This window comes from Phycodurus eques, chromosome 10 (genome assembly GCF_024500275.1).
Source record: "Phycodurus eques isolate BA_2022a chromosome 10, UOR_Pequ_1.1, whole genome shotgun sequence".
Taxonomy (NCBI): Eukaryota; Metazoa; Chordata; class Actinopteri; order Syngnathiformes; family Syngnathidae; genus Phycodurus; species Phycodurus eques.
This window is the reverse complement of record NC_084534.1, coordinates 17,832,170-17,846,686: the sequence shown is the minus strand read 5'-3', so window position 1 is coordinate 17,846,686 and position 14,517 is coordinate 17,832,170. Positions and strand designations below refer to the sequence as shown.

Here is a 14,517-nt window from a genome sequence, read left to right as displayed (position 1 = left end):
GCGTCCGTCCTCCATCCTCTTGTGAAAACCTATATTGTCCAAAAAATTGCTAAATTGTGCAATCTAGTAGAAAACAGCAAAAAATTAAAGAAAATTAAGATTTTAGTCTAGAATGAAACCCATTTGACCCAAATTACAATGCGTGATTGAATCCAATAAACCAAGAATTAAAAACTGTAATTTTCATGGGTTTCAATTGGCCAAAAGTGGCCACGACAGAGCAACAAGGATCAATGTATTATTATTATATATTGAAATATTTAAAAGGCCGAAGTTTTAAATGACACAATCGGCCCCATCCGTGGAGAGTTTGATTCCATTTGCAGCTGAAGCACAGATGGCCAGCATGGAGGCCATTAAGTACAGCGAGGGTGAACGTGATAAGATTGTACTCAAAAAGAAGGTAGCTTGCTCCTAAAGCGACAACAGCGAAGGCCTTTTTCATCGCTGTCTGCTTCAACAATAGCGTCCCCTGCTAAAGGTCATTGTGACGCATGTGTCGAGTCCTCCGCCACAAAGAGACCTCTTTCCTCCTCAATGTGCCAGACGGCGGCGGCGGCGGCGGCGTCCGAGTGGAGGTGCGCGTCGGGGGGCTGCGCCGAGGCCATGTGCCCGGTCCCACCACAGCAGCGATGGAGCACACCCCGAAAAGAAGAAGACCCCGAGGTGAGTGCGTCTCTGTCTGTTAACCCGCCGTCAGCCCCAGAATCGATCTATCTATCTATCTATCTATCTCTCTCTCTATCTATCTATCTATCTCTCTATCTATCTATCTATCTATCTATCTATCTATCTATCTATCTATCTCTCTATCTCTCTATCTCTCTATCTATCTATCTATCTATCTATCTCTCTATCTCTCTATCTCTCTATCTATCTATCTATCTATCTATCTATCTATCTCTCTATCTCTCTATCTCTCTATCTATCTATCTATCTATCTATCTATCTCTCTATCTCTCTATCTCTCTATCTCTCTATCTCTCTATCTCTCTATCTATCTATCTATCTATCTATCTATCTATCTATCTATCTATCTCTCTATCTATCTCTCTATCTATCTATCTCTCTCTCTATCTATCTATCTATCTATCTATCTATCTATCTATCTATCTATCTATCTATCTCTCTATCTATCTATCTATCTATCTATCTCTCTATCTATCTATCTATCTATCTATCTATCTATCTATCTATCTATCTCTCTATCTATCTATCTATCTCTCTATCTATCTATCTATCTATCTATCTATCTCTCTATCTATCTATCTATCTATCTATCTATCTCTCTATCTCTCTATCTATCTATCTATCTATCTATCTATCTATCTATCTATCTATCTATCTATCTATCTCTCTATCTATCTATCCATCCCTCGCTGCTACTTTCTTTCTCTCTCTGTTGTGCTTTATCTCCCTATCTCTCCTTCTGTCTCTATAGTTCTATTTCTCTCTATCTATATCTCTCTTTACCGCTCTTTCTCTGTATTTCTTTCGATCTCTCGCTATCTCTCTCTCACTATCTTTTTAGATTCGGATACAGTATTTCTCCGTCTCTATCTCTAGGAGGCAATTCGGTGCCGTGGCTGTTATTTTTCTGCTCCCTCTGGAGCCCGGCCCGCCCGCAGTGTCCCGACGGCTGCCGCTGCGCCTGGGACACGGCCACCGTGCTGTGCTCGGACGCCGGTCTCCGGGAGGTCCCCGAGGGGATCCCGTCAGACACGGTGTCGCTGCACCTGGAGCGCAACAACATCCGGAGCATCCCCGAGAGCGCTTTCGTGGAGCTGGCCCACTTGCGGGACCTCTACCTGGCGCACAACCGCATCGACTCGCTGTCCTCGGGGGCCCTGCGGCGCCTGGGCCCCGAGCTGCGCCTCCTGGACCTGTCCCACAACCAGCTGAGGCAGGCCAGCCCGGACGAATTCGGGGGCACGCGGGCCAAGACGCGCCTGTACCACAACCCCTGGCACTGCGACTGCACGCTCCAGGAACTCATGGAGACGCTCAACCTGGAACCCGAGACGGTCAACGGAATCGTCTGCGAGAGCTCGGTACGAGGGCTGGGCGAGGCCAGCCGCTGGGAGGACCCGGGCGTGCTGGGCGAGCACGCCGGACAGCCGCTGGTCAGGCTCCTGGACTCGGGCGTGAATTTCTGCAGCCTGCATAGGAAGACCACTGACGTGGCCATGCTGGTCACCATGTTCGTGTGGTTCTTCATGGTCATCGTGTACGTGGTCTACTACGTGAGGCAGAACCAAGCCGAGGCCCGTCGGCATCTTGAGTACCTGAAGAGTCTACCGAGTCCCCGTAAGACCCCTACTGAGACGGATACCCTAAGCACCGGCTTCTGAATGGGATGAACCGGAATGTTTCACCCCTCCTCCAGCTATTGATAACATTTCTTTAAAGAAAAAAAATCTGTTTGGTCATGCAAAATGGCCTTTTTATGCTGGAGCAATTTTTTGTGCAACAGGGGAGTTTCATAGACAGTGAACCCCCGCTATTAGGGAATAACCCCCACCGCAAATAGCAAAAATCTACGAATAATTGAAACGTCTCCGAAAATGGGTTTGTAATTGCCTATAGATGCCACAAGATGGCGGCAAAGCATTTGAAACAGAGACTGACTATTTGGTTTGGATTAATTTATTCACTGCGGTCTTCAGCGACACTGAATATTAGATGCGAGTACGCTTTGGACCCCGACTGCTACTGATGGCAGCAGCACGCTTCACAACATTCGGCCACCATCAATTCACATTGCTTTCTTTGTCGTTGAAGGAGAATATCAGTTGGTGGCGGTAATGTGCCATGAAGCTGCCAATGTACCCCAAGAAGAAGAACGCATCCAAATGCCCCCCTCCCCCATCCATACACGCCACTGGCGCAGTTGTGTTTCCTGCGTGTTGTATTGCAGTACAATACTGGAGTGGAACGGATTAATTGCATTTCCATTCATTTCAGCGGGGAAAGAGGATTTCAGATACGAGTGTTCTGAGACATGAGCGTGATCACGGAACAATGTAAACCCTTATCTCGAGGCACCACTGCAGTTCAATTATTCAACACAAACAAACCACCTTCACATGAGGCTCGTCAATAACACGAATCTGCAAAGGAATCGAGGCAGCGAGACTTGATTTTGTCTGTTGACGATGTTTCGCATTTCATCCAAAAAGGATTCTTCAGTTCCACATTTTTAGGATTCCCCTGATTTATTCCTCACGGGTGTGGGGTGTTGTTGTATAACAAAGACAAGAAGAAGACTGTTGCTCGCACAGCTCACCAAATAAGAGACGCAAAGCCAGTTGACGCTTACCGTAAAACTGACACGGAAAACAAAAGACAATTTAACATTGCAGATTTAAATACCAATATTTTCGACCAAACCATACTGTATCATTTCGTCTAACGAAAGTCCACTAGTTTAATGCGAACATAATCATAATGCAAATAATGCGCAACGCAAAACTCCATGGATGGGCGAACGGAAATTAGCCGTTACACACCTTTAAACAACTGCTACTTTAACACAACGTGGTACTACATTGATGGTGTAATTCAAACAAGCCTGGATACTGTAAAAAAACAACAACATTAAATTATCACAATATGGTCGGGGTGCCAAAGACGAACCGCAATGTAGCGGGCTTTCACTGTATGGAGAAACAGATGAATCCGCACAACAGGAAGGACTTGAATTGATCTTGCGGTGCCCTCTACTGCCTCTTCAGTGTCTCAATAAGGTCGAATTGGGACTAATTGCCTCTTAAGAAAGAAGCTCATCATCATCATCGTCATCATTATTATCTGGAGTGTGTTTGTCGTACGGACGCTACGTGTGCCAGGATTTGTGCGTGCATTTTCAGCCACTACACCATCAGTGACTTTAGTTAGAGACATTTAAATGCCAATAACTTCAACTTTTTTTTTTTAGTTTAAATTAATGTAATTTATTTTCATCTTACTGATCAAGATTTATTATCCATCCATCCATCCATCCATTTTCTTTACCGCTAATCCTTATTAGGGTCGCGGGCTGCTGGAGCCTATCCCAGCTAACTCCGGGCGGGAGGCAGGGTACACCCTGAACCGGTCGCCAGCCAATCGCAGGGCACATAGAAACAAACCAACATTCACAATCACATTCATACCTACGGGCAATTCAGTCTTCAAATAACCTACCCTGCATGTTTTTGGGATGTGGGAGGAAACCGGAGTACCAGGAGAAAACCCACGCGGGCACGGGGAGAACATGCAAACTCCACACAGGCGGGGCTGGGATTTGAACCCTGGTCCCCAGAACTGTGAGGCAGATGTGCTAACCACTCACTCACCGTGCGGTGTGATTTATTATTTTTTAAATTAATCAGGGGATTTTTTTCATTGAATTGTAATTGTGATAGCAGGTAATTTATTCTTATACCATTTTTTGATTGAGCACCAGATAATTGTATTTATTTGAACCATTTAATCATGTTATTTGTTCCTTTTTTTTTTTTTTTTTTATAAAACATGCCATTTATTATTTTTTTTAGATTTATATTTTGATTTTGTATTTTTATTTTATTGCTTAAAAGGGGGAATTATACATTTCATTTTTATTGAGCAAAGAGTTTATTTCATTTGATTTTATTGATTGAGCAGGTGATGATTTTATTATTGTACCAATTGAGCAATGTATTTTTTTAAATATCTGGTTCTGTTTTTAATTTATTGATTGAGTTGGCCATTTTTTAAATTTTGTTTTGTTGATTGAGCAGATGATTTCAATTTTTCTTATTTACATTTTTATTTATTTTGGTTTCATGTTCGTTCATAATTCATTTTCTGGTGTTTTTTTTCTTAATTTTTACAACACTGGACCAAGAGAACTGTTGATTTATCCTCAGGAATATAATAATATAACATATAATATAATAATATAATTTTTAATTACATTGAGTGAAAGCAAAACTTTCATTTATCCTTCTTCAGACGTGCTTACATTTAACTTAAGTGAATATGAAAAAGAATAAAATACAATTTAGACAAAAGATGGAATCTTAAAAAAACTTTTTTAATGTTAATGGCTGAATCTTATGAAGTCAAGATGTAAATTAAGGGAAATAAGTATTTTTTTTTCATGGAAAAAATAGATTTGAACTTTATAGTAATACAGTTGTAATAGTACGTGAAAGAAAAAAATAATGTTACAAGTAAAAATTGTAATATTTCAAGAATTTTTTATTTTTTATTTTTAGAAAAAACAAAATCCTAATCTTAAGAGAAAGTTTTAAAGTACTGGGGAAAAACGTTGCAATAACGAGACAAAAGTCAAATTATGATTAAAAAAAAAAGTTATACTTTCAGAAAAGAAAAATCTAAATCTTACGAGATTAGATTTCTAACGGTATGAGAACAAAGCTGTACTTTTTTTTTAAAAACAGTAGCTAATCTTTCGATACTGAAGTTGGAGTATTGCGACGAGATAAAAATGACATACTCGCACGAGAATAAAGAAGCAATGTTATGAGAAATAAATTGTATGATTATGATTTTTTTTTTTTTTTTAGAAATGAAACGAAATTTACCTCAACTTAAAGTTGCAATGATATGAAAAAAATTCAAGATGATCTAATAATTTTTGGTTTTTTTTTGAAAAAAAAAACTTGAAAATCGGCCTGACAATGTTGTGTTCAGGCCTGCCTGGAAATTTTTACATTCACTTCAAACTTTTTTTCACATAATGCTACAACTTTATTCTCATAGGATGACTTGATTGTCATAGTTTAATATATTGTATATATTATATATGGGAATGTCAAAGTGATTCATATACTCTTTTCTTTGACGATGGGACACAAACACAACTTTTGTCCCGATCACCTTTCAAATTTCTCTTAGGTGCCTCCTTGCCTTTTTTCCCCCAAACATTTTCTGTCAACTCACCTCAATGTGTGTCTGTGAAACAATTCACAAAAAAGGGAACTTTTAATTTTACATTACTAAGCCTCTTGATTGTATGTATTGTATGCACACATCTTCAGTCTTCTGTGTGACGTGTGCACTTTGTATTGTCAACTTGAATGTACCGTAATGTGTTCTATGTGACATACTCTATGTTGTATGATGAGTGGAATATATTTATCATTTTTGTATTATTGTCATTAGGTCCGCAAAATCCGTTTGTTATTGTCAGGTGACCTTCACAATAAATTCGTATGTGGACACTCGTGTATTGGAGTAACATACTAGTAGAGCGCACACACATACCATGATACACGACATGGCAAAGGTATTGGGACACCAGGCCAAAATGTGGGACCCGCGCTTACTAAAATGCATCATATAACATTACAATGGACATGTAAACTAATCCTTAAAAATATTACTTTTCTTCTCATAAATTGACCACTTTATTTTTATTTGAAAATGTTATTCTCACCAGTTTCTGATACTTTTTCCTGAAATATAAAACTTTTTTTTGGAACTCAATTTTTCTTGGACAACTTTTTTCTCATGACATTAAAACTTTTTTCAAGAGTAACAACTTTCTCCAGTAACAGAATGTTTTGTAACAGATTTTTGTTTCCCTTTTAGTATGACTATTCTCATGATATTAAAACTATTCTCATGATATTACGTTTAAAAATATAAAAACATGACTTTGTACTTGAAAGATTACTTTTTTCAGGTCACATTGCAACTTTTTTCTAAAATATTTTTTTCATGTAATATTACAATTGATGTTTATAATATTACAATGGTTATTCTTGTTAGCGTATATCCATCCATCCATTTTCAACACCGCTTATCCTGGTTAGGGTCACGGGCGGCTGGAGCCTATCCAGCTGACTTCGGGCGAAAGGCGGACTACACCCTGAACTGGTCGCCAGTCAGTCGCAGGGCACATATAGACACGGACGACCATTCGCACTCACATTCACACCGTCACTGAGTGCGAACTGAACCCACGCTGCCTGCACCGAAGTCAGGCGAGTGGACCACTACACCATCAGTGACTGTTAGTGTACATTGTTAATTAAATATTTATTTCCAAAACATTATATTATTCTCAACTTTATGACGCTTTTCCCCAAAATAATGTTTTTGTGTAATATTATAGTTTTTTTTTTGTTACAATTTTTTCCTCATAACGTTAGAACTTTATTGTCAGGACATTAAAACTTTTCTTTTAAATGATTATTTCCTTTAACATTTCAAACTAATTCTCATGAAATGTTTTTCAAATATTATATTTTCAAATATATATATTATATATATTTTCAAATATTATATATATATATATATATATCCATCCATTTTCTGTCTCCGCTTCTCCTCATGCGTGTGTCGCGGGCTTGCTGGAGCCTGTCCCAGCTATCTTCGGGCAGGAGGTGGGGTACACCCTGAGCTGGTGACCAGTCAATCGCAGGGCACATACAAACAAACAACCATTTGCACTTACATTTACACCTACGGGCAATTTAGAGTTGTCAATCAACCAACCATGCATGTTTTTGGGATGTGGGAGGAAACCGGAGTGCCCGGAGAAAACCCACGCAGGCACGGGGAGAACATGCAAACTTCATACAGGTAGGGCTGGGAATTTAACCCCGGTCATCAGAACTGTGAGGCAGACGCTCTAACCAGTCATCCACCGTGCCGCCTGAACTGATTTAGCTTGGTCAAAATAATTTTTTTTCAACAAAATCAACAAAAAGCTGGCATTTGAACAGGGGTGTGTAGACTTTTTATATCCACTGTTGAAATTTTTTTAGTTGAGTGTTTCATTGATGTATAAAAGTTAAAAAAAAAAAAAAAAAAAAGAAAGTACGTTGCTGATAGAAATGCTTGTGCCTTTTATTACTGTTATACTTGTATTGTGAAGACATACAGGAAGACCAGTCCACAGAATAAGAGCCTCGAATCATTTTAATCTACTAGACATGTTTGGTAAACCACACACTCACAATCTCTTTGTTCAGTGGCATCATTGGCATAAAAAAATGAAAAAAAAAAAAAATAATCTAATATTTTTTCCAGTGTGGGGGCCGAGAGCATCCAGAAAAAAAAAAAAAAAAAATCAGCCAACTTTGGTTTTTGTCTTTTATTTTCCAATTTACATTAACAAAAAAAAACAAGTCATGATCATAATATTAATATAAGAATGCTATTATCATTATAATTATTATTATTAATAAAATATACACAATCTCACGAACGCACGTGAGCTTTAAAAAAAGTCAAGTCACACCTCACGAGGCTAACGAGCCTTCTATTCTTTTTTCGGGGGGCTGTAAACAAACATTTAGTCGATTGTTTTAATCGTTTTTGCGCTGTGTGAGGTAGCTTTACGATTGGAAAAGAAATAAAAAGAAGACAAACTTTTAGTTGGGTGTGTAAAAAAAATTAATCGTGGAAAGTGACGGCACCTAGTCACCAAAGAAAAGTAATATATACGTGCACACATATATATTTTCTTTGGAATATAATTGTATAGAACTATAGCACCATTGTAAGCATACACAGTTATGGTCGATATGAGGAATATCTGCTGATATGACTTTTTTCTTTCTTTTTTGTTTTAGCAACATGTGTAAGTGGGCGTTTTATTGACTTAAAGCAACACACCGAGCCCAAACAATAAATAAATAACACGGACACATGAAGCTCTGAAGGTGAGATGCTGCGGTTGGTTGGTGCCATTCAGTGCAGGTATATCCTACGTAGTGAGTTCAATTTAGGGGGGGGGGAGGAAAAAAGCACTTTTTTTTACTTAGTAAAAGAAGAAGTCCCATTTATTAAAAAAAAAAAAAACAAAACAAAAAAACCAAAAACAAAGAAAAAGTGTCTTGATTTCTCTCCTCGTGATCCACGTTCATTTATTTGGATTTTTTTCCCCCTCCTCCTGCATCTCGATGGTCGTCTTACAAGAAGCACACGGCGCCCACTTCCACTCCAAACTCCTGGTCGGCACCACCGATGTCCATGGGTGCGATGTCCACGACGGGAAGGCGGGAGGTCTTCTGCGACCGGTACTCCAGGACCGTCTTGCCCCACTTGCCCGTGTGTCTCTGTACACGTGGGACAGCACAAAGCCGTTAAGCCCTTACATTTTTTTCCAGCGACTCATTTCCTATGCCAGGGTCATCCGAAAATAAATAAGTCAATAAATCAATTTCTTTCAAATTCCTACCGTGCAGCCGTCCTCCATGACGCTGTAGGTGAAGCGGCTGTTGCCCTCGGCGCGGATCTCCACGTCGTTGGAGCCCTGCAGCAGCACGGCCTTCTTCAGGTTGCCCGCCGAAGCGTCCATGTAGGCCACGCTGTTCTTACAGTGGTAGGTGATGTTCTGGGAGGCCTCGGTGGAAAGCAGGCGCAGGAACGTCATCTGGATGGCGGCCGTGTTGGGCGCTAGGTTATCGTCGCCGTAGCTGAACTGCAAGGAAAGCAAAACGTGCCAACGTGAGATTTGCTAACAAATAATTGCCATGGAGGAGAACCGCAGTCTCCTATATTTACTTCTTAGCCACAGTAAGCAGGCAAGTTTTATATTCGAGAGGAGACTGAGGGCAGCTGCAGGGAAGTGGAGACTGTGGAGTATAATACTGCAGCGAAAGGGTTAGCTTATGTTGGCATGTATGTGAATTTTTCTCATTTCTTGCTGTGTGTCCTCAAATGTGACAATGAGACAGTGGCAAGAAAGCGGGCTGTTGCAGCAACGTAGAGACTGTGAAGTACAATACTGCAGCGCCCAGAACGGAGGCACAGCAATGGGATAAGCTAACGTTTTATCATTTGTGGCCGTGCATACTCAAATGCTATAATGCCACGATGGCAAGAAAGCGGGCTCCTGCAACAAAGTGGAGACTGTGGAGTATTATACTTCAGCATCCACAATGCAGGCACAATAACAGAGAAAGCTAAAGTTGGCATGTGTGTTAATTTTTCTCCTTTGTATCCGTGAGTTGAAGAGAATGGAGTGTCCTCAAAAGTTACAATTACGTGACGGCAAGAAAGCGGACTGCTGCACCAAAGTAGAGACTATGGAGTATCATACTGGAACAGCCTAAGGGAAGCTCACGTTACCATGTGGAGTTATTTTTGTCACGCCTAGCTGTGTATCCTCAAATGGTACACTGATGTGACAGCAAGAAGGTGGGTCGCTGCAGAGAAGTGGAGACTGTGGAGTATTAATAGCGCCGAGCCAACAGGCCAATACTCACGTGGAATCCTCCGTTCATGATCTCTCCGAACCACACGTGTTTGCGGTCTTTGCTCTTGCTGGACCACCAGTTCTTGCGCGGGATGCTGGACGGTTTGGACCGGACACAGGACTCGCCCGTCTCCATGTTGCAGAACACCTTGATGGCGTCCACGGTGCAGCCCTGGTTGGGGTCGATCCAGTACTCTCCTGCGGGCCCACGAGGGGGGACAACATGTTGACTGCGTTCGGAATCGTTCGCTCATTCACTTCGTCCCGGGTTTCCAGACTTTTTCCCCCCAAGGGCCGCTTACAGAAAAACGGAAGCATGAAAAGGCCACTTTGACATTCTTGGACTTCATTAAACAAACTAAAACCAATCTATCAAGCTGTTAAATAATATATTTATTTGGAGGATTTGCTACATCACAGCTTTCTGTTGAAGGTGTTAAGGCAAACAGTTCTGGATTTTTCAAGATTTTGCGCTGGCCCGCAGCCCTGCATGTCACAAGAATAGCCTTAGACTGACCAAATCTCCATATTCAGAACCAAAGCAAAAGCAATCTGTGGTAAGCTGACAATCTTTAAAACAGGGTTTACTTGAGGATCCTGAGTAATCAAAAATGTGATAGGTTCACAAATTCATAACCTGACACAGAGCAGAAAGTGGAGAAAACATTGTTAGTTGTAAATAGTTTCTTTGCATATGTAGAAAAGCTCGATATGAAGCCAATTGGTTATTAGTTGTAGCAGTAGCTGTCGCATTTGTCAGACGCGTCGCAACCAAGGGGAATCTGGCTGTTGCAATCCCCCCACCATTTCAACTCCCACACTCGACAGTGTCGCAGTGCCGTGTTAAACGTTATTTTTTGTATATGCCGGCGGCTGCTGAAAGAAAAAGACAACGGGCCACAAATAGCCCCAGGCTGTAGTATGTAGTACCCCTGCCCTATGCCCCAATTACTGTGCTACAAAGTTAAATACAATTGAACTGTACTTAGGCAGTGATTCTTTGGTGTACCACTAGAGGGAGGTCGCAAACACATCACACTTTGAGAATCACTGATAAAGTGGACGGGGAGTGATTCTGAACACAGCCATTGACTTTACAAACCTAGATGCTAATGGCTACATGCTAACTAGCCGTCCCACTCACCGCTGTTCCAATCGGGATGGCAGAGCTTGAGGTCTCTACAGGTGCGAGCCGGGTTCTTCTTGGAGCCCTCAGGACTGCGGATGTTCTCTATTTGGTTGTTGAGGGATTTGAGCGTGGCGTCCACCTCGGCGTCGTGCTGTCGCAGGTTTCCGGAGGCCTGGTCGGCTCTCATGTACCTGAGAGGATCGGGAGACTTCTCCGTGTGACCCAGGCCGGCGAAGGCGGACATGTCGATGCCGGGGCCGGGAGGCCCGGGAGGACCGGGAGATCCGGGGTTTCCGGGAGGACCCTGATGGACGAAGGAGGGCGTTCATTTTTTCTGTCTTTCTTTTTTCTTCCATACACAGGTTCTAGCTCGTACTCACTGAAGGACCGGTCTCTCCACCGCGACCTCGAGGTCCGGGCGGTCCGATGGGTCCGGGCATACCGTTTGTACCCTCCTTTCCACTGGGCCCGATAGGACCAGGTGGTCCCTGTTTTCAAAAAGACATATTTTAAACCATCATCACGCAGGACCGCTGCAGCAAAGTGGAGACTTTAAATATTTTGTCTCCTCACTCTCTGTCCAGAAGGTCCAGCAGGTCCAGTAGCACCCTGGTCTCCAGATTGACCCTACAAAACATGAACGGGTGTTGTTTTTAAGCCCCCTACTCAAATAATATTGTATTAAAGGTAATTAGGTGTAGGGACAATGATGGCTGCTTACTGGAGGTCCAGGCAGACCCTGCAGACCAGTGAAGCCTCTGTGTCCCTTCTGTCCTCTCTCGCCAGACTCTCCACTTTCACCCTTATCACCGCGAGGTCCTTGGGGTCCCTGCAAACAAAGAGTCAAATAAAGAAAAGAATGAATCATCAATAATAAAATCAATAAATTAATTAAACATTAAGAATGAGAATGATCTATTATATAAAGTCGACACAGCCCTATAGAAAAGTCAAGTTTTTCTGGTGAAGACCAAGCTAAATCATTTCAGAACCTTTGCCAACATTAACGTGTCCTATAATTCTTTTGTTGAGGGGAATTAAAATAGCCGGCACGGTGCGCGGCTGGTTAGCACATCTGCCTAACAGTTCTTGGGGACCGTGGTTCAAATCCCGGCCCCGCCTGTGTGGAGTTTGCATGTTCCACCCCGTGCCTGGGTGGGTTTTCTCCGGGCACTCCAGTTTCCTCCCACACCCCAAAAACATGCATGGTAAATTAATTGAAGAGTCTAAATTGCCCATAGGTGTGAATGTGAGTGTGAATGGTTGTTTGTTCATATGTGCCCTGCAATTGGTTGGCAACCGGTTCAGGGTGTACCCCGCCTCCCGCCCGAAGTTAGCTGGGATAGGCTCCAGCAGCCTGCGACGCTAGTGAGGATAAGCGGTTAAGAAAATGGATGGATGGATGGATGGATGGAATTAAAATAAACAACTGAGATAATGTGGATGCACATGTGTACACACCCTCTTATAACTAGGGATGTGACTGTGTTCAGAATGAACCAATTACTTTCAAACGAATGTTAAATGGGAATCAGCACACACCTACCACCATTTAAAGTACCTCTAATTAACCTAAAATAAAGTTCAGATGTTCTAGTAGGCTTTTCCTGATGTTTTGGGGGGCTTTCTTGCAGAAGTCTGAATGTTTTGTACAAACACGGACTGCTATTTAGAACTGTTCATAATTCCCTCCACCAAGACTAAGGCTGCAGATCCAGCTGAAGAAAAACAGCCCAAAGGCATGATGTTGCTCCTGCCATGATTCACTGTAGGTATGGGGTTTGTGTTGGCCAAAAAGTTCAACCTCGGTTTGACAAAATCAAACAACAAAATCTCCCAAATGTGGGAAAATGGCACTTAACCTTACGTTACTTAAAAAATTGCCAACTTAGTATGCACACTTTGTAATACAGTGATGGTGGACATTCAACCACTGGACCATTATTTCTTACTGGGAAGTTTAACCGAACAGCATTCTGGAGCTAATTGTGTTCAAGTTCCAAGTATCCACTGTACATGAGAATGAATATTTTTTTCTTCAAGATTTACATACGGGCATCCCTCGGGCTCCAGCAGCTCCTGGAGGTCCGGCGGGCCCTTGTGCACCCTAATGAAGACGGACAAAAGGAACAATTGCAGTGAGTGAAAGTCAGTAAAGAACGTCACATTACCACCAACGGTTGCACTCACAGCCTCTCCTCTGTCTCCCTGTTTTCCGGTGGGCCCGACCGGGCCCGTGGAACCGGGACCGCCTGGTGCACCTGGAGCGCCAGTAGGACCAGTGTTACCGCGGTCACCCTGAAGTACAAAAAAACCCCCCAAAAAAAACAAAATTAAGTTTCAACAAGGTCGCTACTTTAGATTATATATAACAACCAATTTAGTGAGCACAACGGAGACAGAAAATCTCACCTTGATTCCTGGAGAACCGTCTCTACCAGGAGGCCCATCAGATCCAGGATTGCCCTGTCACATGAGAAATTCATTAATGTACTGTATCACGTATATCTGTAAAATAGTGATCTCCCCCTTTATTAGATGCCATGCCTTAATTAATCCACTTCCAAAAATAAATGTCGACCTCCAAATAGACGCCTAAGAGGGGGAAAAAACTGAACCGTGCCACTTGTTAAGGCGGGATTCACAGTTTCAAGTCTATTTCCATGTACTGTCCATTTAAAGTGACAGTATATGCACTGCAGCTGCGTTTACATTCACTGATGTAGATGCCCAAAATTATCTTTTTTTTAAATATATAAATATATATGTTATATTCATGAATCACAAAAATGTTACTTGAATTTGTATTTATTGATTGTTAAAAGTAACTCAATAATGTTATTTTATTTTATGTTTTTGATTTACATTCAAAATTAATAAATGACCTGTTTTCTAAAAAAACAGGTAATTTTATGTAAAAGCATGACTTTATTCGATGAAAATTAAGAGTTAATTTTTTAAATCTTCAAATTTTAAAGTCATTTTTAAAATAGAAAACCAAAAAGTGACTATTATTTACCTATTTATTGTTTTAATTATTCCAAATAATGTATTAAGTCCAAGTATTTTTTATTTAAAAAAAGTGTGTATTTTTGCATTTAAATGTATTAAAATGAATTTATTTATTTATTTAAAGTCAAAGTTTTCTTTATAAAACACTGAACAAAACTTGACTTCAATATCAGTT

General features: G+C 41.2%; 2 protein-coding genes across 2 annotated transcripts in view; one reads left to right on the top strand and one right to left on the bottom strand.

The window, feature by feature from the left end:
• Positions 1–494: 494 nt before the first annotated feature.
• LOC133408490 (leucine-rich repeat-containing protein 3-like) lies at positions 495–2,351 on the top strand. The gene is made up of 2 exons (XM_061687481.1): positions 495–666; positions 1,567–2,351. The coding sequence occupies exons 1-2, from the start codon at positions 495–497 to the stop codon at positions 2,349–2,351; spliced, it is 957 nt and encodes a 318-aa protein (XP_061543465.1).
• A 5,747-nt stretch (positions 2,352–8,098) lies between these two features.
• The window catches only part of col2a1b (collagen, type II, alpha 1b), a 59,697-nt gene continuing 53,278 nt past the window's right edge, over positions 8,099–14,517 (bottom strand). Inside the window, 10 exon segments of the mRNA XM_061687643.1 lie at positions 8,099–9,059; positions 9,182–9,424; positions 10,212–10,399; positions 11,346–11,634; positions 11,711–11,818; positions 11,904–11,957; positions 12,052–12,159; positions 13,384–13,437; positions 13,521–13,628; positions 13,743–13,796. Coding sequence (XP_061543627.1) covers positions 8,913–9,059; positions 9,182–9,424; positions 10,212–10,399; positions 11,346–11,634; positions 11,711–11,818; positions 11,904–11,957; positions 12,052–12,159; positions 13,384–13,437; positions 13,521–13,628; positions 13,743–13,796 — 1,353 coding nt within the window. The 3' untranslated portion in view covers positions 8,099–8,912.

Coding starts and splice junctions, on each gene's coding strand:
- LOC133408490 (XM_061687481.1), top strand. CDS start 495: ATGTGTCGAGTCCTCCGCCACAAAGAGACCTCTTTCCTCCTCAATGTG. Junction 667..1,566: donor GAAAAGAAGAAGACCCCGAG/GTGAGTGCGTCT, acceptor CTCTATCTCTAG/GAGGCAATTCGGTGCCGTGG.